A 27,255-nucleotide genomic window follows, 5' to 3' on the forward strand; every position below is an offset into this window, starting at 1 on the left:
TGTTCTCGCTCGCTGCTCTTACCAGCTCGAGAAGCAGCTCGGCGCGGAGGGATGGACTACATCTCCCAGGGTGCACCGCGCGCGGCCGCCGCGAGGGGACGGGGCCTTCGCCGAATGCTAATAAGCCGAGGGGGCAAGGCTGGCGCCTGCGCAGTGGGGTGCTGGTGGCGCATTTTCCCCCGAGAGGGGAAGGTGGCGCCCGCTGGAGCGGAAGGGGGCGGCGCTCTTCCCGCCGAGCGCTGCTGCCACTCCTGGAGCGGAGGCTGCTCGGGGGAGCGGGACACGGCTTCGGCTGGCGGCGGAGGAAGCGAGGTGAGCGGTGGTGGCTGCGGTCCGGGCTGAGGCCGGGCGCACGGGGTTGCCCCGCGCCGCCTGCCCGTTAGCCGATTGTTGCTGGTGGGAGGCGTTGTCGCCGCCTGGCGCGGAGTCTGGGCGGGGAGGGAGGCGCGCTCCTCTGAGGAGCCGGTCCTTTCTCTCTGCGCCGGGTCGGGCGGCGAGGGCGAGCTCGGCTGCGGGGGGAGCGGGTCCCGCGGCCGCCCCGCCCAGGAGGGGCTGGCGGGCTGCCCGGAAGGGGGCCGGGAAGGGGCTGAGGGGAAGGGGGGCCGGAGCCGGCGGTCGCCGTTAGTGCTGGGCGGCGCCGGCGGGCACCGGCGCTGTCGCCGGGGCGGGCTGACTGAGCGCTCGGGGGGCTGGGGCTACGCCGGGCTGGCGGCGGGCGGTGCTTCTCTCCCCGGCGGTTGAGCCCGGCTGCCGACAGCGCAGATCAGAAAATGGGGGTGGACGGCGGGTAGGGGGAGCGAGGAGTCCTCGGCTCTTGGTCTCGCTTTATCTAAAATGGCGCTGGTGAGGCTGGGCTGCTTGCCTTTGAGTTGTGGAAGCAGCTAGAGAGGCTCTGCCGCCTCCGTCGCGTTTACATCTCTTACGTTGATCTCCGAAAAAGGAGCCTCATTTCCTTTGGTTTGACTATAATGTTTTGGGCGGGGGGGTTTGCCATCTGCAAGCAGAGTAACAGCTTCATGTTCTTTGTGAAATGTGAATTTTTTTCTGAGAAACGATTCAGTGGTAGTCACGGTTTCTGCTGACTCGTTTTCTGTCTTCGTGTCAGCTTGCAGCTGAAAACCCCTTCCTGTCCGTCTGCTGTCACAGCATAGTGTGAGGACTTTGACAGCCCAGGTATTGTTGTCTGGTTTCTGTAGCGTTCGTGCTCAATTATATCTGGAAATCCTGTTAAATCGAAGCACAAATCCAGCAACAGTATGTTCTTGCTGTTCTGGCTTTAGTGTTGAAATTGCAGCTGTGGAAAGCTGTTTGTTTACTTAGTGCATCTTCGGGGAAAGTGTATGACTATCCTTCCACCTGTGGGAAGTTGCCTAGCCGTAAGCTGAATACAAGGTTTTGTTCGTATCAGCCTAGGAGGGGTTGCAAGGAGGACTCTGCTAATTAGAATGAGAATGTGGACTAGGGTGACAAGCATCCTGTCCAAATTACATTTGGATTAAGAGCCTTGATAGCCTCTTTGAAACAATACACATTCACAACAGTTTCTCTGTATTCCTTCTGAAACAGATCTTCTCACTCCTACATCTCCTTATTTAGGGTTTTGTTGTGGTTTGGTTTTTTTACTGGTTACAATGAAACCAGTGTCTTGGTGTACCGAGTTCTGCGATGGAGCTGATTTAAGGACTTTCTGGATGGTTCTTTTTGCACTACAGCTCTCTGCTCCTCTGGTGTGTCTCTTTTTTTATTTTCTGTGTAACTGTACTGTGATTGGAACCACTGAGATTACGATGCTTTTTCAAATATCATCTGTATATTTAGCATAGACTACTTTGATGATGATGTTCCCCTAATTTGGAGGAGGGGGAAAATATTCTGCAGAATGGGATGGAAGGGATGGGGTGAGAAGTTGTTTTATAAAGTTCCAAAGTGAAGATTTTTCTTTACATGTTACCTAGAGTTACTATTACTTGCATCCTCTCTAGAAAACTACTAGACACAGATTACAGCTTCAAGTATAGTTTGAGAGTAGGTTCAACTTATGGAAGCCCATGTCACTATCTTATTCTAGTGTGTTATTCTTATTTGTGTGCTTTCAAAGATCGTTGGAAGGTTTGTTGCAGTCCAAAAGACAGTTCTGTGGGCTCTTCGTTGTGATTCATGGCCTGTGCCCATGACACCTGTTCTGTATGCTTATATGGGCATACTGAGAAATAACTGGAAAAATAACTTAGTCATGCATTAATTGAATGCAGCAACTCTATGTACTGTTTTAAAAAGGAAACTGGTTTAAAACACAAAAGAGCCTTAACTGTTTTAATCCTTTGAATAAGTGTACATGTAATCAATTCTTTCACTTTCACTAACAAAAGGCTTTGCATTCTCTTTCACTTACTGTTTGACTCCTGGCAGTTTTACTTTTTATTAGGAGCTGCTGACTGAGATCTTGTCTCTCAATGTCTTCAATGAGAAGACTTTCTGCAACAGTGTAACTTCTGTAGTAAATTGGTCAGTCCCCTAGGCAGGAAACTCTTAATATTAAGCACTTCCCAAGTGTGTCAAATGTGATAGCTTTGTGCAAAAAGCAGTAATATTACAAGTCTCATATTATGGTGTTCTTGCTTACAGGCCTTTATAAGCATCTTCATTTACATATTTCTTTATCAAGTGTCCCTTTCTTTGTATAAGTTTGAGGGGGGGTTCTGCTTGCTGTTCTTGTTTATGTGGGTGTGTTAGACATGTAGCTGTCTGACAAATAATCAGCCTGTTTCTCTCTTCATTAGTGGAGGTTACCTATCACTTCATTTAAAGGTAGCATACCAGTCCAAGAAAGTTTTACTATAGTGATTTAAGCTAAGTTACCATCCAATTTTGTCTGTTGGACCTTTTTTGCCTCCCTTTTAATTAAAAAAATAAAAGTCTTGGCACTTGTGGGAGAAGAGCCTGACTAATTTTCTGCTTATAAATAGCATTTCAGGTGGACTCTTATTAGTTTTGTGAGAAAAGAGGTGAATATTTAGTTTGATGCTGTGTACTACTAGTAAATTTCAAGTTTGGGGATTCTGAATATTGTCTTTAGTGTCCTACAGACAGACAAGAAACCTCCTAATCCCCTGAGGGTGAGAAGAACAACTTAATATTAACTTCTAAGCAGAAACTTTTATGGAGAAGGAATTCTAACCCTAACATCTCTTCCCAGCTCTGTTGGATAGCTAGGTACTTGCAATTGTAAACCGTCTGTGTGGCTTTTTGACAATAATACTCACAGGAAAGTTAAGTTGATAGTGTGTCCTTATATCCATTTCTACCGGTTTCTTTCTGCTTAAAAGATCTGGGGTGGACTGTGATAATCTTTCTGATTTCACTTCCTCGCTGAAGTCCTTTGAGGCTTTTATCCTTGATACCTAAGGGGTACAGTTTGACAGCTGACTCTCAGTGGCAGTGCTGCTTTAAAAGCAGTTCCTATCCCTTCTGTTATACCAACAAGCTGAAAACAAAATAGCGAGTTGAGGGTGTCACATCTGGTTTAGATTATTGTGTGGCCTGACCGCTAGTTGTCCTGGCATACCATGGGATAGGATGGAAAGGCAGTACTATTCATTGTGGCATTACTGCTAAGAAACTATGCAAAGCTTTCCCAAAAGGTCCAGTCTTACGAGCATTTTGTTGGCAACTGTTTGCTTAAATAGCCTTTCTTGCCCCTGAAGTGCTGATGCATTTGATTAACATATGCAGTGAAGCAAATAAAGGAACTGATCCAAACCCAAGCTTGGAAAATAGTTATTAATGCAGATCAGTTCCCAAGTTTGGACTGCTACAAATGCTTATGGGTGTGGAGGGTGGGAATGGGAGTAAGCAGGAACTGATTGAGCTATACTGAAAGGTAAAGGTCGTGAATGTTGAGGAATACCAGTTTGTCCAGGTAGCTTAAGAGGAAGCAGTGCTCTTAATGCTGATCTTCTGAGCTTTTGATGGGAAGGTATTGCTGGATTATTTTGAGCAAGTGTGGAACATAGTTTATTCTACTCATGTTAACCAGTCTCCTTAATGTACCTACCTTACATTAGAAATGTATCAGTCTAAACTTATAAATATCACCTTATATAAATTATCCATAAAAATAACTTTTAACTATTCAGTTGCTCTAGGGGCAAAAAGTACATCCTTTCTAGGATGCTAGCTAAGTAGCTGAGAAATGATGCTGAAGTAGCATGAGACTTTATGCTAGTGCTGCAGTTCCTGTCTTAAAATGACATTAGAAGAATTCTTTTGAGCTGCTGCATCTGCAGTGCAGCAAGAAAGGCTAGAGGTGAAAGGACAGAAAATCTATTGTGGAAAACAGTCTGAAAAAAAAATGCAGATATAGATGACTAAAGGTATGTGAACTGAAACATAATAAAAATTGTTGAGTTATGTAGGGAATGGATCCTAAAAGATTTATCATAAGATTCTATGATGTATATAGGATATGGGAAAGTGTGTAAAGATATCTGTGTGATTAAACAGAGGTAAGATAAAGGTATATTCCTGTTCTACCTTCTAAAACAAGACTGAGGAATTCTGTCAGAAGGTTGATGCTAGTGTTCAACTTGTTTAGCTTGCCTTGGTGTGAGGTGTATTTTCTGCTCTTAGGCATCTCCACTTTTGTAGGAAGAAAGCATTTAGGGAGGTCTAATCAGATTAGTCATATGAGGTTTTATATGTACTGAGTGTCTTCTCTAAGACTTAGTGGAGCTTCATTGTTGTGAATGCTAATGTTTTAAATACTTCTAGCGTCTAAGCCCTCTAATACATATAAAAGAACAAAGAAAGTCTAAGAGTTGGCTTAAACTATTAATGAATAATTAAAACTGTATTTAGTATACATGCTTGTTTCTCTTTTAAATGACATCTGGAAAACTTGTTTATGTAGTGAAGGCAGTACTAACTGGCATGTTCAAAATTGGAGTATTTACACCTAACTTTGAAGTCATCTGACTTTTTATTAATTTTATGCATCTGTTTTTTACTTCCCTAATTTTTGATCTAAATAGTGTTAATAACATTTTCTTTAACAGTGACCTACCTCTTATGAAATAAAGAAATGGATGGGATGGATGAAACATCTAAAAGAATCCTAGAGCCATACCAGTATTTACTTCAACTACCAGGCAAGTTTCTTTGTACTGAGTTGTTTTTAAATATCAAAATTGGTTTTATAGCAACTTCTGTCTTGAAGTATAAGCCAAGAAGTTTTTCCATTCTTGATTTGTGGATTTAAGAGCAATTAAAAGTAACACTTTTCAATATTTATTATCTTCTTTCTCTTGTAGAACCACCCCTTTGGTGAGATTAGTACAATAGCTCTTGAGTGAGTCTGTTGCAAAGTAAGTAGTATTTCAGTTAACTCTGTTCTCTAGTCAGAGTAGCCGACTTGCTACTTTTTAAAACCGATAAGGACAAGTACTGAAGACTTGACCCCATTCTTAAAGAACAAAACATCATCAGCCCTGAGTTTATCTGCTTGCTGTACTAGACTCAGTGGGTTGTATTGTTTTTTTAAATAGACTGTTTCTTTTGTAGTAACTCTCACTAGTATGTGTAGAGCCAGGTGTTCTTATGGCCAATTTCAGCTGTCCCCAGATTGCTTCACTTACCAGAGGATCAACCAGTCCTTCTGTGGTATTGGGTCACTAGCAACACATTCAGATGAAGTTTTCAGTCTTGAACAGTACCTATTTTAGCAGAATTCAGGAGGCAGCTTATTAGAGAACTACTGTATGGATATGCATCTCAGAAGCCTCTTTAACTAAACAGTCAGATTGTTTGCTGTGGCTTTCACTTTTACACCTAAAGTGTAAAGACAACCACAGTCACTTTGGTAGCTTATAACTTTGTAAAAATAATGGTGGAACTAGTTTGTCACTGGGACTATTGTAGGATTGCCTTCTGTCCAGCTTATATTGCATACTGGTGAAGTTGAGAGATACAAAATATGGTAAATATTAAGGAAAATAAATCTGACCAAAATTATATCTGACCAGGGTAGAAGACCTTCTGTCTAGACAAGTAGCATAATGAATTACAGGCACAGTACTTAAGTGGCTTTTGCACATCTGAAACAAGATCTGTGTATCAGCAAGGTGGGTCCTAATTCATTATACACAGGTATAATAAATTTCATTATTAATCTCTACAAATATCCATGATTGTCTTGTCTACATTAGTGATTTCATTTGACTTGGCAGTTAGTACTACTTGAGTTGAAAAATAAGAAAAGGAAAGAATTTGGAACATACTTTTTTTAGTGCCAGAAAGCTCGTTTCCCATTTCCTCACAGTATTTTCTATTTGGTTATGTTGAACTGGGTGGCAGTTTTGCTAGAGAATTACCTTAAGAATGAGTCTACAACATTCCTGAGAGCTTCCTAAGAGCAGGTCCTGAAGAAATTTACTTCCAACCAACACCATCTTTAAGCGTACTTTTTGTTTGGTTAGCTTATCTCATATAATGAAGGTATATTCACAGATTGGTAGGGGTTGGAAGGGACCCTTAGAGATCATCTAGTTCAGCCCCCCTACTAGAGTAGGATCACTTAAAGCAGGTTGCACAAGATCGTGTCAGGCGGGTTTTGAGTATCTCCAGAGAAGGAGACTCCGCAACCTCTCTGGGCAGACTGTTCTAGTGCTCTGTCACCCTCACAGCGAAGAAGTTTTTCCTCATATTTGGATGGAACTTCCTGTGTTCCAGTTTGTGCCCATTGCCCCTTGTCCTGCCACTGGGCACCTCTGTATCTTTAGCTGCTAATTATTTTTTAAGCTATTGTAGGTACCAGCAAAAAAAGCTCAGCTTCCTATTAGGAAATATACAACAGACAAAAAGTGCCAAAGAAGCTTCCATGGGCAAAAGTGCTTGATTAATAGCTCTTCAGCTAGCTTTCATTTTAAATAATGCATCTAGGATATACACTTAAGCTTCCCACCTTGACTCCTGTCGCTAAATTCTTATACTTTGTGAGTGAGTTTAACCCTGATCATGCTATACTGATGGCTTATATAATGTTATACCTACTAACAGTGCAAGCATTTTATATCCTATCTTGCTACAGTATCATAAATCTGACTGTCCACTCTAACATGTTGATCTGTTTTTTAATTTAGTTTACATTTTGGAGAAAGTGAGAGGCAAGATGCACTTCTCTCTATGCAGAAATAGTGGCATGATTCAAAAGGGAACATTTCTCTTAAACTAGGCAGGTAAAAGTGGCTTTCCACAGGTACACCAGTACTGAGTAACAGGTGAAGCAGGGAGGGTTCACAATTGTGTAGCTGGATGTTTACTGCTCGTGAAACACTGGCTTTGCCCAGAGTCAGCTAAGCCAAGTACAGATCAGTAGGAGCCAGTTACTTGTATGAACCTTGGAATCAGTATGAGCATCAATGCTTGATGAGGGGGGAAAATTGGGCATATGCTAGCTGTTCATAATTCGGGTGGAGTCCAAATGAGGTGCCTGAGCTAATCTAACAAGCTCTTGCTGAAAGAGGCAGTTTCATTCCATCCTCTTTATGCTTCTGGCAGTATTCTCCTGCTTTTTAACTTGTGCCAGTTCTCAGCTTGCTAACCAAATGATTAGGTAGTATCAGTTACCTAACCTGTTAAAAACTTGCCTGGTTGATCTCTTCTTGTCTTGTTAGTGAGCTGGCACAACAGTGGGGACAAGGACTTGTTTCTGTGTTGGGTCAGCTTGTGCTCTGAGGGCCTTTTGCAGATAGTTTGGCTGAGTGTCAAAAATGTATACTTATGGCCCTGCAGTAGTCCAGTTGCTTATCTCCTGAAGTTTGTTTTATTAACTAATTTTAAATTACTTAGTAACCTATGAGAACTTGAATGAATTTTGATACATATCAAACTTTGATTACATAAAAAGGGATTGTATAATGTATTAAGGTTGTTTGGGGGCAAGGGTGAAAGGTGCCTGCTAATGTTGTCTGTAGTGTAAGAACACATAACTGTTAAGGATTAATCCCTCAAAATAAGAAGTTGATTACTCTGCTTCCCATTAACGAAGTAAGACTTTTAAAGGTAACAGTTTCAGTGTGATACTTAAACTAAGCTTGTCTATTTCTGACTTCAACAGCACTAGGATAGAGAAGCTACTAGGTTTAGGGTCTTTTTACTATGTTGCTATTTTAACTGCTAGTATTATAATTAATGTTTATTCCTTCACTAGCAGAATTTAGTGCTTGGAGAACATACATTCTGAAACAGTAACTTTTTTTGTAAAATCTCATTGTAGCAGAAAGTTGTCATACTAGTTTATAATAGTGTTCTACTTAATCTAGTATTCTGTCCTTTAGTCTTGTAAACAAAGTGTGATAAATAGGATTAACTTTCACAATTTATAATGTGGTTTGTCTTAAATGGCTTGATTCACATATATGATGAATCTTTTACCTATGAGTGGCTGAGCTAACAGCAGTAGTGGGTTTTGCAGCACTAAAGAGTATGTGGAGTTTTGGTTGCAGTAAAGCTGATGTGGTCAACAGCTTGATATTGAAAGCGGTAGATTCTGATCCCATTCGTGACTGTGCATCTTCCCTTTCATGTGCTCTGGTCTTGGCTGCAATCTTTCCTGGGCTTGTTCACCAAGCTAAACAATCAAGACTGGCTTTTGTTTTTCAGCTTTCTCTGCTGGATTGTTGAACTTGACCATCTTGGTGAAGGAGTTAAGCACCACAGGGCATGATCCCTACCACTGGCACAACTACACTTGGCACATCAGAGGCCTCAATTTGGGCCAAGTTCCTGAGGGAAGCTGCAGCTTTTTCAGCCTGCTTAACCCTGCAGCTCTTCCACTTGAGCACTAATGTGGTTTTTGGAATGAGGGCCAAGGGCATAGGAAGCCAGGTGGCTTTTCTCCATGATCCTCAACCCCCTTGCCCTCACCATCAACAGGAACAGACAGATCCTGCCTGTCAACAACTAGTTAGTTGCACAGCTGATATTGATAGCAGATTTTGGGGTTTATGACCATGGGACTGTAGATCAAGGACTACTAGGAAGAGATAGCATCCACCTACCAAAGTTGGGGCAAAAGTGTCTCTGCCAACAGGTTGAGCAACCTGGTGAGAAGGGACTTAAACTAGAAATTACAATAGAGAGGAATGACTATACACAATCAAGTAAGGAAATGGTGAACTTGCAAATGAATGGTGTAGGCTGATGTGGACAAGAACTTTGCAATCAACAGAGCAGAGCCGAAGGCAGCCCATCCCAAGTCTGTGCACTCAAACAAGGAAGTACAAATAGGACAACACAATGGGGGGACCTCTCACTTTTTCTGGGTAATCTGCAGGACTGGGTGCCTCTACACAAATGCATACAGCATGAGGAATAAACAGGAGGAGTTAGAGGTCTGCATGCAGTTGCAGGGCTGCAGTTTTATTGGGATATCTGATGTGGGATAGCTCACACAGCTGGAGTGCTGCAATGGTTGGATATGGACTGCCTAGGAAGGTGGTCTGGGATAGCAAGGAGTGGGAGTTGCCTTTTATGTGAAAGCAGCTGAACTGCATGGAGCTCTACCTTCAGTCTGATAAGCCTGTTGAGAGCTTATGGGTTAAGATTAGAGGGCAGATCAATAGGGTGATACTATAGTGGATCTTTGCTACAGACCACCTGAGCAGGAAGAAGTAGATGAGGCCTTCAGACAACTGGAACATGTCTCATATTTACAGGCTCTGATCCTCATGAGACTTCAACTTCCTCAGTATCTGGTAGAAGCAACACAGCAGGGCATAGGTAATCCAGGAGGTTTCTGGAATGCGTTGATGACCACTTGCTAACACAAGGAGCTGATGAAGGAAGGCATGGTGCTGGACTTCACACTTAGAAACAAGGAAGAATTGGTCAGGACGTGAAGACTGGGCACAACCTTAGCTGTAGTGACAATGGGATGGTGGCATTCAGGATCCTGAGAAGAAGGAACAAGGCAAAAATCAGGATGACAACCCTGGACTAGTTAACCCTATTTTGAACAGGGGAGTTAAGCCAGACAATTCTGCAGTGACTTTAATCTGTCATAAGCGGCTGCCTGGCTTTGAAAGTGTATATGCCTGCTCTCTTTGCTTGTCTTCCTGCAGTTCAGTTATGCTGGCTGTAGTGTTCTAGTAGCTGCGTGGGGAGGTCTGCTTGGGGAACCTATCCGTTTAGCCCTAATCCTGCAGAGGACAGAGCTAAACATGAAAGTGTGCAGTATAGCTGAGGTAATAAAGTAGCTTGCTTCCTCCAGAAGGGCAATGCCCCTTTCCCCTGGCTCTCAGCACCTGCTGCTTACCCTGTACTAACTCTGGCAGACCTACTTCATAAACTGACTCAGTACATAAAGCTGGTAGAAAGCTAACCTAGCAAAAAGCAGGCAGTTTTCTGTGGAGTAATGAATCAAATTAGCTTAGTGAGGCTCTAATGAGGGATAGGTTAATAGTCCCTCTGCTCTTTCGCATGCTGTTCTAGCCCTTTTATGTACCCTCACTGTAAGTGGGGTGCTGCCCTAAGGGCATAATTTGTGGTCCCTTTATTGCAGCAAGAGCGAAGAAATAAATTCGGAGCTTGTCCAGAGCTGGAGGTCTGTTGGGTTTGGGTCTGTACCCCATCACAAGAACAACTGTGTATATAAAGAGTAAGTCAAGCTGATTTTCATTTTTTTTTTTTTTAGAAGCATCTCATCTGTCTGAAGAGGTAGAAGGGATTGTCCTCAGTACAACATTTTTAATCTAACTTGATCTTTGTTTCAAGGATAAGGGTTTTACATTCTTCTCTGTAGAAGGAATTTCATTAGAGTGAATCTGTTATGTTCTGAATATTTTTTTCTCACCTTTTCCAACCAGCACTACTAAGGAGAAAAACTTTCCATAGTTGCTGTTTGATTTGGCTAGTATTGGGATCTTTAGCAGATTAAACCAAATGCATTTAGCGTAGCTTTGATAAAAGCTTGGTGCAGTAATGTCTATTATAGCTCTATACAGTAGGTAGAGCTTCTAATTTTGGAGTTAGATGCTTATTCTTCAGCTCTACAATAGCCTGCTTAGAATAATTAACAGAGCAGTGACATGTGACAGTGAAGAAACTGGATAATTCTACCAGTATTAAGTTTTACTCCTTTTTAATTTTGTCCTAGTGTCCCTGGATTGTTATCTTGTCTAGTTTGGGAAGAGGAGAGCTGTGGCAAGGAATGGAGGCTTCTGCATCTAGGCTTTTGAGACTAGTGTTAGAGGGGTTGGGTCTTATGCCATTATAGCATGGCTGTAGGCATAAAACATGCATACAGAAAATTGCTGTAATATCAGATAGACCAGGTAGGATTGACTTCAGAACAAGATAAAATAGCATTTATGTAGCAATAATGCTCTTTTAAAGCGGCTCACACAACAGATCCGTACCTATAAAAGGAAAGATGAATGTTTCACTGTACAGATAGTGGTTTTTCCTTGAATAGTCAGTGTTAAACAGCCTTGCTAGTCAAGGTAGACAAGCCTAACAATTCAAATGCTGTCTGTACTAAGGAACTGAAGTGGCTAAATCCATTGTGCATATTAATAATCCATTTACAATGTGTGCTAGTACTTATGTTCCTCATGATAAAATAACACTTGTTGCTGAACATCCAGCATTTTGTAAGTATATTTTCTAGGAAACACATTCAGAAAAACAGAATTAGTTGCCTAATGTAAAAAAGTAGGTGTTGTCTGTATCAATGAAATTTAGAAGTGAATAAGAGCTATAGATAAGGTACAAATCCTTAATGTGATATTATCTGAGTAGTTTTCTTTATGGATATACTGAAATATTTGTTAATATTTAACTGTCAAGCCAAACAGTTTGGCAGATGATTGTAGCTGTTATTCTCAATATTTTTGAGCAATCTTTTTCTCCTCAGTTAACTCATGCAATTATTTTAAAATAAAATATTGAACCTCTGATGCAGGGCACTTTGACCCTCCCTTGTGCAGTACTGGTGGTCACAAGTGTGTAGTGAGTCAGATCAGGGAACTAATCTGACCAAAATCTGGTCTAACCACATGGGGGAAGTCTGAGTGTTTGAAGTGTTTCAAATCCTTCATATCTGCAGAAGATGTTGTCAGAAGCAGGTCTAACTTGAATTAGTGGTGGTGCTTAGTTATCATAAGAGGGTTTTAAACTCTTGGGTACTACTCTAATTTTGTATTTAAATTTGAGCTCTGGTTGCCTGTGTTAATTTTCTGACTTAGAAGTTCACTATTTTATTGATTTAAATAAACAGGTTTTAAAAACAATAATTTAAAACCAGCTATGCACTTTCCTGATAGAGAGCAAGGCTGACATGGGGAGCTTAAAATATCTGTTTTGCTGTTTGAGACAAAACAATTCCTTCCTCCTGCAGAAAGCTATTAGTGTTTAAAACTGATCATAGAAAACAAAAATGGAGAACACAAGCTAATGACAGTATATGTCCAGGTCAAAGTGCCCTTTCACACAGGACAGAGCCAGAGGACAAAGCTGTTGGGGGACAAAGACGGACCTTTTTGTTAGTCCCTTCTGATGAAAACCAAAAGATGGTGGTGATGGGAAGCAGTGGAAACTTTTGAGAACTGAGACAAATATTGAAGCCCTCTGAGCCAGGGAGGAAGGTTATCACCCTTGCTACAGAGCCCAAACCACAAAGCTATTGCTTACCTGGTGGTGACTTAATCAGAAAAGGAAAAATTCTCAGTCCAGTTTCTCCAGGGTATATCACTGTAAGTGAATCTACCCATTTTTATTATTCTGTTCTGTACATGCTGGTCACCAGAGCAGTAGAGAAGCCTTAGAGAGAGATTAAAATGCTGAAATTTCTTCAGTGCTATGGGCAAGATGGCCTCATCAATGTGAGGACTAATATTGCAGAGTCATGTCTCAGTAGATCTTGAGACAAGTAATACAGTACTCACTGTTCTAGGTTGCACTGCTTTGAAGTTTTTAAAACTTTTTCCAAAGGCCTTGTTGATGTAAGCTACATATGCAGACCTGTTTGTCTAAACCTGTCTTGCAGTGATTTGAAGTTCTTACAGCTGAGCTTCTCAAAGCTCAGAACAGCATTGTCTCAGTATGGGTAGGGGGTGGCTTTATTTCATGTTGATAATCAGTAGACACTGAATAAATATTTGTAGATGACTCCTAGCAATTTATTAAAAAAAGCTGACATCAATAATTTATAGGCACATAGGTTAACTTCTATTAAAATTAACTGTCATGTAAAATGCATCTGGATTGAATAATAATGCTTATTTTAACACTAAACTTGGACTTTTGATCTTGTCTTTCATTCCTATGAAACAGGGTGACTGCTTGACTCCACCAAACTAGATTTAGCCAAAGCAGAACAAATCCTGTTATTTGTAGGTAGACTTCTTGGCTATACGATAAGTGTCTGAATTCCTGGAAAGTTCTGTTTAGAATGTTCTGTTCAGACTTTTGTTTAGAGTTACTTAGCTAGTATATCAAATGTCACTTTCCTGTTTTAAAAATCGTCAGTAGCAAGTGAAGAGTACTACAGGAGAAAGTCCTAAAAATTGAGAGAAATATTCAACAAATATGGATATGTTCAACTAATAATGAATCATAATTGAAACTTCTTAATCTATTACATACACAAAATCAACATACCTGGCAAACTAGGGCTTACTTTCAATATTAGTCTGACTGTACAGGTTACCAACGTAAGTAAGGATCACTTACTAATTAAACTGTCAAAACTAAATACAGTAACCTGTAAGTATGTGTTTTGCATATTACTGTGAAATGTTTAAAACTGAAGTTGCTGATAGCTGATGTTTATACAATGAGGAAACAAGCTATACACTATGATATATTTTCTGCTTTCAGGTCATCACATTCATCAGTTTGCTGGTCTCAAATCAGCTATAGTTAAGACACTGTTGTCCCTAATAATGTATTATATGTGGTTTTTCTATAATTGCCTGTAATATTTTTATTGTAGGTAAGCAAGTGAGAACCAAACTGTCACAGGCCTTTAATCACTGGCTGAATGTTCCAGAAGATAAAATACAGGTACTGGCTAATTATTTTTAAAGGGCTGTTACCTTCTTCTAAGACTACTGATAACTGATTATAAATAATCAGAAATCTTAAATGCACTGATTTCTGAATATAGTAATGTAAACTTTCAGGAAAACAGCTTCAGTGCAAAGCTTTGACTGACATGTAACACTAAAGAAATTACTTTTATGACTTGTCTTATGTAGAATAGTTACTTCTTTCCAAGTCTTTTCAATCTTTTAAGTTGTAGATAGACAGCTACCACTGCTATCCACTTAACTATGTTATTAATGCTGAGTTCTCAATGACTTATGAAACAAGCTAGACAGTTACCTTGTAAACCACACAAAGGTAGTGGTTGAGAGTAAAAAATATCATGATTTTGATGCAAGAATATGAGACAGGAGTTAAATCAACTTTATAAATCACTTCTTGTTCTGGACCTAAAACTATGGGCTTCTTATCATACTATCTAGAGTCCTTACTCTCCGATGAGAAGCATTAAACTAAGAATTCTCCATCCCTTTTGCTTTTCTGCTGGACAAATCTGTGCAAGATGTGTGGCTATGTATTTAAACACTGTGGCTTGTCAAATGAAAAATTATCTTGGTTAGACTACAGTTTTGCTAAACCACATATAGAGTACAAAAGATTTTCTGTGTCCAAGACAATGTAAGGAATTAAAATAACCAATTATGGGTTTTGACAGCTGGTCCCTAGTTAATTTCATTAATTGTTGGCAGAAGTACCTTTAGAGTTGTGAAGGTGGCTTAAGAGTGACACTTCATAGTCCTCAAGTAGCAAAATGGCTTAAGCGATTTAAACAATGAAGGAAGAGGCTGCATTCACCATCTAGTAACTCTTCTATTTTCCAACCTGTCTATATAACTTATTAGCCAGATTTATTCTGGCTTCTAGCTAGACACATCTTACCCTTTGTGCTCAGCTACATATCCAAATAAAATGTATTATATAGCAACCTGTGTATTGTACGCATGGGTTTAGTCTGATATAGATCAGAATTCAGACTGGAAGAAGCCTCTGGAAGCTGCCTAGGACAACCCCCTGCTTAAAGCAGGGCTTGCTCCATTGCTACTTCAGGCTTCTGGGGGCTGCCTTGAGTTTTCAAAATCTAAGGCTGTAGATTCTGCAGCCTCTCTGGACCTGTCTTCCCATGCTGAATCCCTTCAATGATAACAAACTCTTCCATTCTGTCCAACAGGGATTTTTTTATGCTGCAGTCTGACTGTTGCCTCTTGCCCTTTTGCTAAGCACCTGTGACAGTAGAGGTTTCATACTACAGTAAACTAAAGCTGCAGTGCCTCTGTAGGAGCAGAAGTTAGCAGTTCTACCTGCCAATTTTAAACTGATAAGCATGTTACCGTTATTGAGAACTTAGACCGCTTGTTTTGGTTATCTTTATGAAGAAAACTGATGCTTTAATGTTTCCTTGACCACTTAAGCTGTTTGTGATAGAACTTAATATTTTTATTCTTCAGGTCATTTGAGGACAAAAACAAGACCCTGTCATCTTTTAATCTGCATCCTGACACAATTATTACTGCTTTTGTGCATACTTGTACTTCTAATAACTTAAGGTTGTTGAAGTCTGGAGGACTCTAGTCAGTTCTTTGACATATCTCATAATCTTCTCAAGATGTCCCAGGTGTCTAGCAGCCTGATTCCCTTCCAGCTATTTGTATTTTTTATTAGAAATCTGAATTCTGGCACTTGTTATGGGACATTTTTTTTACCTGAGATAATTTGTTGTCTTGTAGTTTATTTAGATCATACAGTTGAGGCTACTGTTCCTTGGTAGTTGATTTTACTATTGGCTGCCACCATTTCACTTTTTTCCAGCCAAGTGGTCTCTTTTTTCCCTTACTGCATCTCTAGTACCCATCTGATGCTGCACTGAGACGTTTCAGCTTGTAGAATTGGTTCATCTGACAAACCCAGTGTTTTCCTTCTAAGGAGGCACTGAAATGGCCTAGTACAGGGCCAAGCAAATCTTAAAGCTATTGCAGGTAAGGAGGTAGAACTCTGTGTTGGAATGATAGTGCTGCAGCCGCTGATTAGATAGGCTTAGGTTGTAAGAAAGCATAATACTCTGTACTGGTTCTTCAGCCTTCATTATGAAAAGTATTTTTTTATTTCTTCAGGCTATGTCCTGTTGTCTTCTGAAATAACCTTTTTCTGCTGTCTGAACTTTTTCACTCTTTACTTTCACCTTCGAAGCATTTTTGACACTGTCTTAAGTTCACAAGATAACTTAATTCAAACAGACATGAAGCACTGTTTCAATTAAACCTTAAGTGTCTAGAAGTTGCAAAAGTTCATGAAACTGACAGTGATTATAAAATAGGTTAGCAAGACGAATGCTAGAATAGGTTTATCCAAGTAATTCACAGAATAGAGGGAAACTTTCCTGATAATACTGAGAACTACATAAAGGACTAAAAAAAAATTCAGACAAATAGGTATGCAAAGTTGCTTTCAATAAGTACTCTATTGTCTGATCTAAAGTCAATGGACAACAACAGGTCAAAGTAGGGCTCACTTCTAACTGGTAGATGAGTCATTGGTGCTTTTTTAAGTAGGTTGTTCTTGCAGTCACATCTTGGACAAACAATTAGATTGCTGGGTTTTGGGTTTTAATCTTTGGGACAGTGATCACTGAACACTAGGTGGCTTGCAGCTCAAAAAAGTGCTTGCAGCAAAGTCCCTCTTAGTTTTTCCTACAGCACCCACCAAATAGGACCATACTAGGTACTTGCCACTATTTAATGGTGGCCTTAGTATTTTTTAGAGCAGTTGTTTTGATAAATGTTGACTGAGTGCAATGTTTGTAGGTAGCAGGTGTAATTGGTTCATTAGCTTTAAAATCATGTTTTAATCAGATGTTTTGCAATGAGTTTTAAGCATGCAAACCTGCATACTTGTATAATTTATTTCCATTTAAGCAGGTGCAGAGCATACCTGTTCCTTGCATAGCAGCTGTGCAATAGAAACAGTGTATAGTGTTAAAACTCTATTTCTTGTTGAATTGTCCTGCTTTGGAATTGTTAAGGTTCACTTTTAGTCAACTGTAGTCAGCTACAAGCTTGATGCTCCAAACTGTTTATTGTGTACCTCAGATGGTATGTGATACTGGTCTACCTAGTAACAAGTAATAAGCATGTAGGAAGCTTCCCAAAATAAGCTGTACTGGTTGCCTTTCTGCCAAGAATTTTCCAAATGATGTTTCAGAGAGAATAGTCTGTCCTTTAAGAGCTCAGGACTGAAGATAACTACACAGTGTGGGGAAAGAAAGATGAACTCTCTCCACTTACCAAAACAAGGTTTACCAGACAAATGTGTTAATGGATGATACCTGACACTCTCAAGAACTGACTTTGGGAGATCTCAGGTTAGTGAATCTAAATGTGTCACAATGTTGTGATGCTTTTCTTTTCCTCTATTCTTGTTTCTAATAGTAGTTACTGTGTGACTCCTAGACAATGGCATATTTTAGAACTGTAGCAACAATGAAGAGGAGCATGTAAGTGGAAACACTTCAAGGAGTAAGTTCACTTTGAATCTGAAAACAGTACACAAGACAGACCACATGATCCAGGACTTAACAGCAAACTGGCTGATGAAGAGGAGTCATACATCTGTATTAATAGTATAAAAGCCAGTGGTCTAAAGGGGAACCTCAGTAGTAGGAATATCATTCTTTAAAACCTTACCCATTTCAAATAAGATCTTGCAAAACTGGAGGTTAAATTACAGTGGGAGCTTAATCATTTTCCCTTCTTGTAATAGGTTATCATTGAAGTGACAGAGATGTTGCACAATGCAAGCCTACTGGTGGATGATATTGAAGATAATTCAAAGCTACGGCGGGGCTTTCCAGTGGCACACAGTATCTATGGAATTCCATCTGTAATCAACTGTGCTAATTATGTGTATTTCCTTGGCTTAGAGAAGGTTTTAACCCTTGATCATCCAGATGCTGTTAAAGTTTTTACCCGTCAACTTCTGGAACTCCATAAAGGTCAAGGCTTGGATATTTACTGGAGGGATACTTATACCTGTCCTACAGAAGCTGAATATAAAGCTATGGTACTGCAGAAGACTGGTGGTCTCTTTGGATTAGCTGTAGGCCTCATGCAGCTGTTCTCCAGTTATAAAAAAGACTTAAAGCCACTTCTTAACACGCTTGGCCTCTTCTTCCAAATAAGAGATGACTATGCCAACTTGCACTCCAGAGAATATAGTGAAAACAAGAGTTTTTGTGAAGACTTAACTGAGGGCAAGTTCTCATTCCCAACCATTCATGCAATTTGGTCAAGACCTGAAAGTACTCAGGTGCAAAACATTTTACGTCAAAGGACGGAGAACATAGATATAAAAAAATACTGTGTACATTACCTTGAAAATGTGGGTTCCTTTGAGTACACTCGGAATACATTGAAAGAGCTTGAATCTGAAGCCTATAAACAAATTGAATCACTTGGGGGAAACCCTGAGCTTGTAGCACTAGTTGAACAGCTGAGCAAAATGTTCAAAGAAACTGAAAACTAAAAATTTAACTCTTGGATTAAAACTCTTCTTAAAATGTGGAAAATAAATAGACTGAGAGGTGTGATCATCAGTCTCACTTAAAACTTTCTCTTGTAGCCATGTTACAGAAATTACTGTTAAAAACAATTTGTCACCGAGTATCGAAAAATATACCCTATTATCTATACAGTCTTGACCGTAGCTGCTTGCAGATGGCTTTGTTAAAGCAAGTTTTGAATCTAAATGTTATCATCTTTACACAATAATTAGCATTATTTCAGGCATAAACCTGATATCTTTAACTAGGATATTGAAGTTTCTGGCTGAAACTGTGTTAAATTATATTGACCTGAGTGTATTGTGCATTTTCAAACAATGCTCTATTAAACCAAAATGTACAATGTTAAATAACAAAAGAAGGTATTTGCAACCATGATGTACATAAAACTGTTGTGTGATATTTGTGTTAGACTTGTGAAGATCAGATGGATTGGCTTACTCAGTTCTTAAAGATCCGCTAGTTCCAACCCCCCAGTCATGGGCAGGGACACCTTCCACTAGACCAGGTTGCCCAAAACCCCATCCAACCTGGCCTTAAATACTTCCAGGGATGGGGCCTCCATAGCTTCTCTGGGCAACCTGTTCCAGTGCCTCACCACCCTCACAGGGGAGAATTTCTTCCTAATATCTAAATCTACTCTCCTTCAGCTTAAAGCCATTACCCCTTGTCCTGTCACTCCATGCCCTTGTAAACAGTCCCTCTCCAGCTTTCCTGTAGGCCCCTTCAGGCACTGGAAGGCTGCTATACGGTCTCCACAGAGCCTTCTCTTCTCCAGGCGGAACAACCCCAACTCTCTCAGCCTGTCCTCACAGGAGAGGTGCTCCAGCCCTCCGATCAGCTTCGTGGCCTCCTCTGGACTCACTCCTACAGGTCTGTGCCTTTGTTGGGGACACCAGAGCTGGACACAGTACTCCAGGTGGGGCTCTCATGAGAGTGGAGTAGGGGGGCAGAATCCCCTCCCTTGACCTTTGGATGCAGCCCAGGATACAGTTGACTTTCTGGGCTGTGAGCCTACATTGCCAGGTCATGTTGAGCTTCTCGTCCACCAACAACCCCAAGACCTTCTCCTCAGGCCTGCTTTCAACCCATTCCTTGCCCAGCCTGTAGTCGTGCTTGGGACTGCAAAAATAATGAATATGATATCCAGCTTCTGGGGGTATTTCAGGGGAATGTGAATTATAAAAGACAATATTTTATATGCAAGTAAGACTAATGTTTAGTGTGAAATTGTAGCTTTATAAAGATTTCTAAGCACCTCAGAAAAAAGATGCTTTGCTGATGCAATTGAATAAGTTTGCTGCTGATTCTAGTTCTGCAGTAAATAATTTTGATTGCCTGGTTTTAGATTTTTAAACTGTCAAATATTTTGTAGCCAGGGACTTAAATCTATGCATTTGAGCTCATACATGTGACTAAATAGCAACATGGTAAGCTGCTACTGAAAATGGAATGGGATTCACACCAGGTAACTCTAGGACACTGTAATTAGTGCAGGTCTCTTTAATCTCTGCTTATAATTGAGAGGGGCTTCTGCAGGAGTTGATTCATAATTCATACTGCATTCCTGTTCTGAATTGCTATCTGGAGGCGTGTTATAGGTCTCTCCAAAGAGACAAGTTCTGTATTTTTTAGCTAAAACAAAGTACAGCATCTTGTTCGACAAGCTATAATACCGCTTCAGTTCTGCTGATTGCTTAAATAGTGCTTTAAGATTGTGTACACAGACATACCAAAGTAGAACTGTAACTGAGAACAAGAGGGGAGGGCTGATCAAGTGAAAAAACCCTCTGTTTATCTATAGATAAATATATATATATAAAGGTGAACAAAACATAAGCAGAGATGTTTGTTTCTTCTTGGCTGGGCTGGCTTTAATCAGGTTCGGTTTCCTTAGTCTTCACAGCTACATAAAGCTTTGCTTTGGTGTAGGGAGATGATGGTTTGGATCAAAGGTAGGACTGGCGCTATCAGTGGCGGTGTTAGCTCAAGCATAGTCTGAAAAGAAATGGCCAGAGGTACTTAGCTTCTGACAGCTGAAGGATAGTTTTAAGCAGGTGTTCATTTACTGTACCTGGAAAGCAGGGAGAGTCATGGTCTCAACCCACTAAGAAAACAAACTGAAAGAGGTTGCTGTAATGTCTTCCCTAGGCAGCCTTAAGATTCTTCTGGAAGTGATCAAGCACGAAAAAAATCGGGATGACTGCTTTTAGTCAGAGACATTATGAAGTTATGGATGATAGCCTGTGTCTTTTATCTGCATGCTGAGGAGGCATCGTTGTCTGCTCTGTGATTAGGCACAGAATATTAGCCTTTTCACTGAATAGACCTGGTCACCAGGACTGAATAGCTTAAAGTTGGTGAAAGGTGTCTTTTCTTTAATGTTAATGACAGAGAATTGTAATTCCTTTTTTATAACTTGCAGTGCTTAGTAGTAAGCCTGTAAATTATTAATGTTTTATGAGAAAATACTGTCTGCAGTGAAGTACAACATTTATTTTGTGCCATGTCTTGGGAATTTTTAAGCGCTGTTGCAGCTGATGTTGAATGCAGGAGAGCACTGGAAAACTGTTGTTGTCAGGAGAATCTCCTCTCCTAGTCTTACTGTAAAAGATATCCTTGTGCCTATTAGGATATTGTAACAAACATATGCAATGCGAAGTGCACTTAGTGCCATTTCGTGTCAGCTCAGTTGCTGGATGTAAACAGTTCTGTGTAATCAAACTTTCCTAATAAGGTGGCTTTTCTTAGTTTTATACAAAACTTCTCTACCAACTGAGACTTCTGCTGTGTCATTGCTGCTTTGGTTCATTCTGGCAACTCACCCTGGTATTTATTCTAATACCATATATTGTAGACTGTGCCTCCGTTAATTTAGGAGAAAGTGCATTGGAAGTTTTCCAGCTGTAGGCCCTTTAAACCACAAATGGTAAGAAGGGAAAAGTATGCTGGGAAAATAAAGCTGGACCATACAACAAGAAACCATACAGCTCTGTCTTACACTTCTGCCTTCAGGGTATTCAAAGCATCTTTTAGTATTAAGCATCAGTGGTGATGATGCTCTGTACTAAAGGTAGATTTTCTATTTGGTGCCATGAGACAGTGCATCCTCATCAATATTCTCCAACATTGGCTCTGGTACAAGCTCCTGGTGTTAAGCCATGTTAGGAAAATCAATTCCTTAAAGCAGCATGAGAGTTCTTGTGGCAGAACTAGTTGAGTTCTGGTAAGTGCTGCTCTCTGCTGCTATGCCTCCCACAACACAGGGAGTAGGTTTATTCCTGATCTTCACAAGAGATGCATTGCTGTGGAATGGAAATCTGAGTTGCATGTGGAAATGCCTGTGGGGAAACAAAGGGGACGCTGGTTTCATTATCACTCCCTTTGAGCCAGAACTCTTCCCCTTACTATCTTCCTACCATTGCCAACAAGTTCTACTTGGATAAAGTTCCCCGTGCATTTCTTGGGGGTTTAGCTCTTGCAGTATGTATAAAGAAAAATGCAAATACTCAGTCTCCAGCATTTCCTTACCTGTTTTCTGATTGTGTGCTTGCTTGGATGTAAATGCATGCTGGATGTAAATGAATGCTGTCACCGGTCTTTGAGTGGCCAGCAGTTGGATCATAGAAACATAGAATGGTTTGGGTTGGAAGGGACCTCAAAGATCCTCTAGTTCCAACCCCCCTGCTGCAGGCAGGGACACCCTCCACTAGACCAGGTGGCCCAAAGCCCCATCCAACCTGGCCTTGAACACTGCCAGGGAGGGGGCAGCCACAGCTGCTCTGGGCAACCTGTTCCAGTGCCTCACCACCCTCACAGCAAAGAATTTCTTTATAACATCTAATCTAAATCTACTCTCTTTTAGTTTAAACCCATTCCCCTTGTCCTGTCAGACAGATTGAACATCTGCCTCTGCTTCTTCAAAGGCTGATGTTATCCCCATCAATTATAGTGAAAATTGCATCATTTAAGGACCTTCCTGAGGAGATAGCTTGTCTTCCACCTCTCCCGTGGAGCTTAGGCTGTTCAAGTACAAGCTAAGTGCAACTTTGTATGTATCGGTTGTTGATACAAACAGCCTAAAAATGTTAGTGGCAGTGGGAAAGTAGCTGTTGATATTTCTTTATGCTTTCAACTTTATGGTTGATTTTGCTAATTATTAAATATCTAAATGCTTCCACGTGCTATGGAAATTTCCTATATTAATGGCTTCTTTCCCCAGTTACTGTTAAAATGCTAACATGGTATAAAAAACATGGGATTTGTAGGGGTTTTGGTGTTGGGGTTGTTTTTGCATGTCCTTCTATAAAACTGGTTTGAACTCTTAATATGTCTTTAGCACTAAGCTGAGCTAGGCTTTTATTCATGTACAAGAGCTATATAGGCATCTGTTGCTCTTTATTCTGTCTTAATCTTACCACTTTTACATTTCAGGTTTGTTATTTACTATGTTCTTTGTATTGTTTGCTCAGTACTTTCATTGTAATTCTGTTCTCAGCTATATTTCTATTCTGCTACTAATACCATAGCACACACAATACCATCAAACTCTATTTTGATCCTGGACAAACAAAATAGTCTGTGTCTGCTTTTGAAATGTTAAATCTTGGCTCACTGTATGCCTTCAACAAAGTAATCCAAGATTTTCTGCAATCTTGAAATGCCTGAAACCTTTTTCCCAAGAAGCTAAAGCCTGTAACATATTTTATATTGCTATAAATTTTGTCCCATATAGCTTGAGCTCCTTTCCCTCTCCTGCCTGTTTGCTTTCAACACCTATTTTGCTTTGGTGGTAATGCTCATTAGGCCTTTTTGTGAAAGAACTTAACTCACTAGCCCTGGGGGAGAGAAGTTAATTTTTGTCTGGATTGATGAATTATCCCACTCAGCAAGAGCCTGATGAATGTCAGAGCTGGCAGGTGGACAGAGGCAAGAACAGAGCTAGGGAAAGGATTTGAAAGAATAAGAAACCCCATTTTAGGCTCCTGATACTGTCTCATGTAATTTCACCTTGTCTTACAGCATCTCCTTCACTTTGTTAGGAAAGGCTAAAGACCGTGGTTAGTTTCCCTGAGCTTCCCTTCTTGCTTTCCAAATAGAATGTAAGAGATTCAAGCTAAAAATTATTTATTCTGATAGTTATATAACTTGCACATATCATAAGTTTTCGATTAAAGGTACAGATAAAACAGAGTACATAGTTTCATTACTGCATTTTTTTCTCTAACATTTTTTCTATTCTTGAAGCCAGGGAAACATAATCTGCTACGTGCCTACTTGACTTGATTGTTACCTCACATTAACATCCTTCCTGAATAACTTCTATTATAGCTGAGCACCAGTGTTCACCTTTTCTGCAGCATTTTTTTAAAAATTACTTTAGAAGGCACTTTTGTGAGGTGTGGCTAGGAATAATCCATGATTCGTTAATTCACTTTCATTCAAGCGTATTATCTGCAAAATTTATAGTAAAGATTCAGGTTAAACCACATGAATACTGATAGTGTTCCTCACCCGTGTGCCCTAGGGAACAAATAAGTTCTCACTTAACTCATTGAAAAGGTATTTACTGAGCATCTAGGTTTACTACAGCATAGAGAACTGTGGGAGATACCCCAAGAAGGCCTAACATGACACTTCCAGGGAGAGCACTGCAGAACCTGACATGAATTTGTGTGGAAGATGAAGTCTGATGTGAAGGGAAATCACAGATAATTTTCTGCTTTTGAACTCCATGAAAATACTCTCTACTCTGCTAGTATATGAATTATATGCTGTCAGTAAGCAGTTGCATCTTTTCTTGATCACAGTAGATTATTTTCCCTCTCTTCATAATGTTTCAGTTGTTATTTCTGGACCATATGGTGTAAGTTACTTAATCACTCAGTAATTATTGAAGTCTGTAAAAATGAAAAATAGCAAACATACATTTTTTTGGTTATGCTGTTTTGAAATATACAAAACTGGCCTGTTCTCTTGCTGTAATCTAGTATATGTCACTCTGCAGTGAACTTCCATTAGCTGAGGGAGGCATAACAACTTTTTACCAACTTATTAAAATCAGGCTGACACCAAGGCCATGTGAACAAATTAAAAGGAAAAAAATAATAAAAGTGTTTGCACAGAAAAACCACAAAGTTCTTTAAAAATACAATTGTAGAGATAATACATGAAGCATGGAACTGACTCCTACAGTTTTTCTGCGGCTTTAACCAAAGAACCTATTGCTACTTATGGTCTCTTCTTTTTGGGGGTGTGATGGGGTGTACAGGTCAAAGTAAAGACCAAATGAAGGAATTGTCATTGCTATTCCCAGAAATGTAAAAACTGTGCTATAAAGCTAATCTCATATTTTACACCAACCAAAATGAATGTTCAATAAATTCTGAAGTTAAATCCTTTTTCACTTAGGTGCTTATAAAATGCAGAAGTTGCAATTCTAGATAATGATATGTAAATGTTAAATTGGTCTAGTTGTTTTATTGGCATTGGGACTGTCCTGTTTCTTGTCAAGTACATTGGATGAACTGTAGCTATTTGTTGATTACAGTGCTAAAACATGAAAAAAGAAATGCAAAGAAATAGAATAAACAGTTATGCTATTTTCATTATCATTTTAGAAATACTAAATACATAAATTCAACAACATGCATGTAGATACTGAGAACGGCTGAATTACCTATCAAACATGCTGCTGGAGTCAGAAAGATAGTGAAAAGTATTTTCTTGTTTTCAACAACTTTCCTGACTTAGTCAAAATGGAGCATGCTCTCAGGATTGTACTCGGGAACAGTGAATGAGACAGAAAAGGAGAGCAAGACGGCTTACTGGCACTGTTTCTGCTGTCGTACTTGTACAACTACCTATGTAGCTTCAGCGTTATTTAAAACTGGAACAGATCGTTGAAAGGGTGCCCTCTGCGGGATACGAATGGGCTGAGGAACCCAGAGGAGACAGCAACACCACCCAAGATGTGGAAAAAGGACTAAGGTATCTATTGTTTTTTCCAAAGACATTAGTTGACTTAAGAAAACACATTACCTTTGGCAAGGGACTCGAAGGTAAAGGCACAGAGTTCTTCACTAGAATGCTCCTTTTGGGAGCAGCTGCTTTACTGTCTGGCATAAAGAGTGCTTTCAAAGCCTGTTCCTTGAAGATGCAAGCCATCAGTGCACCAAAGAATTTACATATTATCTAGATTACTTTGATTGATATACTAGTGTTACCAAATACCTGTACTTGATTGCTGTAATCACTATCACAGAATCAAATACTACTAATATGCTGCCTGTCAAGAGTGTACGGAATTATTTAATGTAATAGAAGCAGAGGCACAGCACCGAAATAGCTTCTTGATTACTTAGTATTATGATTGTTTCACTCTCTGTGGTCCCAGAATTCAAATGGTATTGTCTGAATTAAGTTCATAGAATCATAGAATGGTTTGGGTTGGAAGGGACCTCAAAGACCATCTAGTTCCAACCCCCCTGCTGCAGGCAGGGACACCCTCCACTAGACCACGTTGCCCAAAGCCCCATCCAACCTAGCCTTGAATACTTCCAGGGATGGGGCCTCCACAACCTCTCTGGGCAACCACTCTAACAGTAAAGAATTTCTTTCTAACATCTAATCTAAATCTACTCTCCTTCAGCTTAAACCCATTATCCCCTGTCCTATCACTACACTCCCTGATAAACAGTCCCTCACCATCTTTCCTCTAGGCCCCTTTAGGTACTAGAAAGCTGCAATCAGGTTTTCCCCGGAACTGCCTTTTCTCCAGGCTGAACAATCCTAACTCTCTCAGCCTGTCCTCATAGGAGAGGTGCTCCAGCCCTCTGATCAGCTTCGTGGCCCTCCTCTGGACTCGCTCCAACAGCTCCATGTCTCTCCTGTACTGGGGCCCCCAGAACTGGACGCAGTACTCCAGGTGGGGTCTCACGAGAGTGGAGTAGAGGGGCAGGATCCCCTCCCTTGACCTGCTGGTCACACCTCTTTTGATGCAGCCCAGGATGTGGTTGGCTTTCAGAGCTGCAAGCGCACGCTGCCGGCTCATGGTGAGCTTCTCATCAATCAATACCCCCAAGTCCTTCTCCTCGGGGCTGCTTTCAATGTATTCCTTGCCCAGCCTATAGTTGTGTTTGGGATTGCCCTGACCCACATGCAGGACCTCGCATTTGGCCTTGTTGAACTTCATGCAGTTCGCACGGGCCCACCTCTCCAGCCTGTCAAGGTCCCTCTGGATGGCATCCCTTCCCTCCAGCGTGTCAACCACACCACACAACTCGGTGTCGTTGGCAAACTTGCTGAGGGTGCACTCGACCCCATTGTCCATGTCGCTGACAAAGACGTTAAATAGTGCCGGTCCCAGTACCAACCCCTGAGGAACGCCACTCATCACTGTTTTCCACTTGGACATTGAGCTGTTGACCGCAACTCTTTGAGTGCAACCATCCAGCCAATTCCTTATCCACCAAGTGGTCCATCCATTGAATCTATGTCTCTCCAACTTAGAGTTGTTATGAGACTTTGAGATATGAAGCACATCAGAGATGAACAAATGTGGACAATGTCAATTAGGATACTTTGGTTTTATAACCACA

General features: G+C 40.5%; 1 protein-coding gene across 13 annotated transcripts; it reads left to right on the forward strand.

Annotated features, from left to right (window-relative positions):
• Positions 1–167: 167 nt before the first annotated feature.
• Positions 168–19,044, forward strand: GGPS1 (geranylgeranyl diphosphate synthase 1). Of its 13 annotated transcripts, XM_054822298.1 has the most exons (6): positions 5,055–5,151; positions 10,563–10,654; positions 13,991–14,061; positions 15,549–16,076; positions 17,299–17,458; positions 17,857–19,044. In XM_054822298.1, exon 6 carries the CDS (start codon positions 17,878–17,880, stop codon positions 18,616–18,618), a length of 741 nt encoding a protein of 246 aa, XP_054678273.1. In that variant the 5' UTR covers positions 5,055–5,151; positions 10,563–10,654; positions 13,991–14,061; positions 15,549–16,076; positions 17,299–17,458; positions 17,857–17,877; the 3' UTR covers positions 18,619–19,044. The 13 variants fall into 13 exon arrangements, with proteins under 13 accessions (XP_054678267.1, XP_054678268.1, XP_054678280.1 ...); XM_054822293.1 differs by lacking the exons at positions 10,563–10,654; positions 15,549–16,076; positions 17,299–17,458 and adding exons at positions 180–312; positions 1,106–1,173 and having other exon boundaries at positions 5,055–5,147; XM_054822297.1 differs by having other exon boundaries at positions 15,946–17,458.
• The last annotated feature ends 8,211 nt before the right edge of the window (positions 19,045–27,255 follow it).

This window comes from Grus americana, chromosome 3, assembly GCF_028858705.1.
Source record: "Grus americana isolate bGruAme1 chromosome 3, bGruAme1.mat, whole genome shotgun sequence".
Classification (NCBI taxonomy): Eukaryota; Metazoa; Chordata; class Aves; order Gruiformes; family Gruidae; genus Grus; species Grus americana.

Coding starts and splice junctions, on each gene's coding strand:
- GGPS1 (XM_054822292.1), top strand. CDS start 5,081: ATGGATGGGATGGATGAAACATCTAAAAGAATCCTAGAGCCATACCAG. Junction 5,148..13,990: donor GTATTTACTTCAACTACCAG/GCAAGTTTCTTT, acceptor TTTTTATTGTAG/GTAAGCAAGTGAGAACCAAA. Junction 14,062..17,856: donor TTCCAGAAGATAAAATACAG/GTACTGGCTAAT, acceptor TTCTTGTAATAG/GTTATCATTGAAGTGACAGA.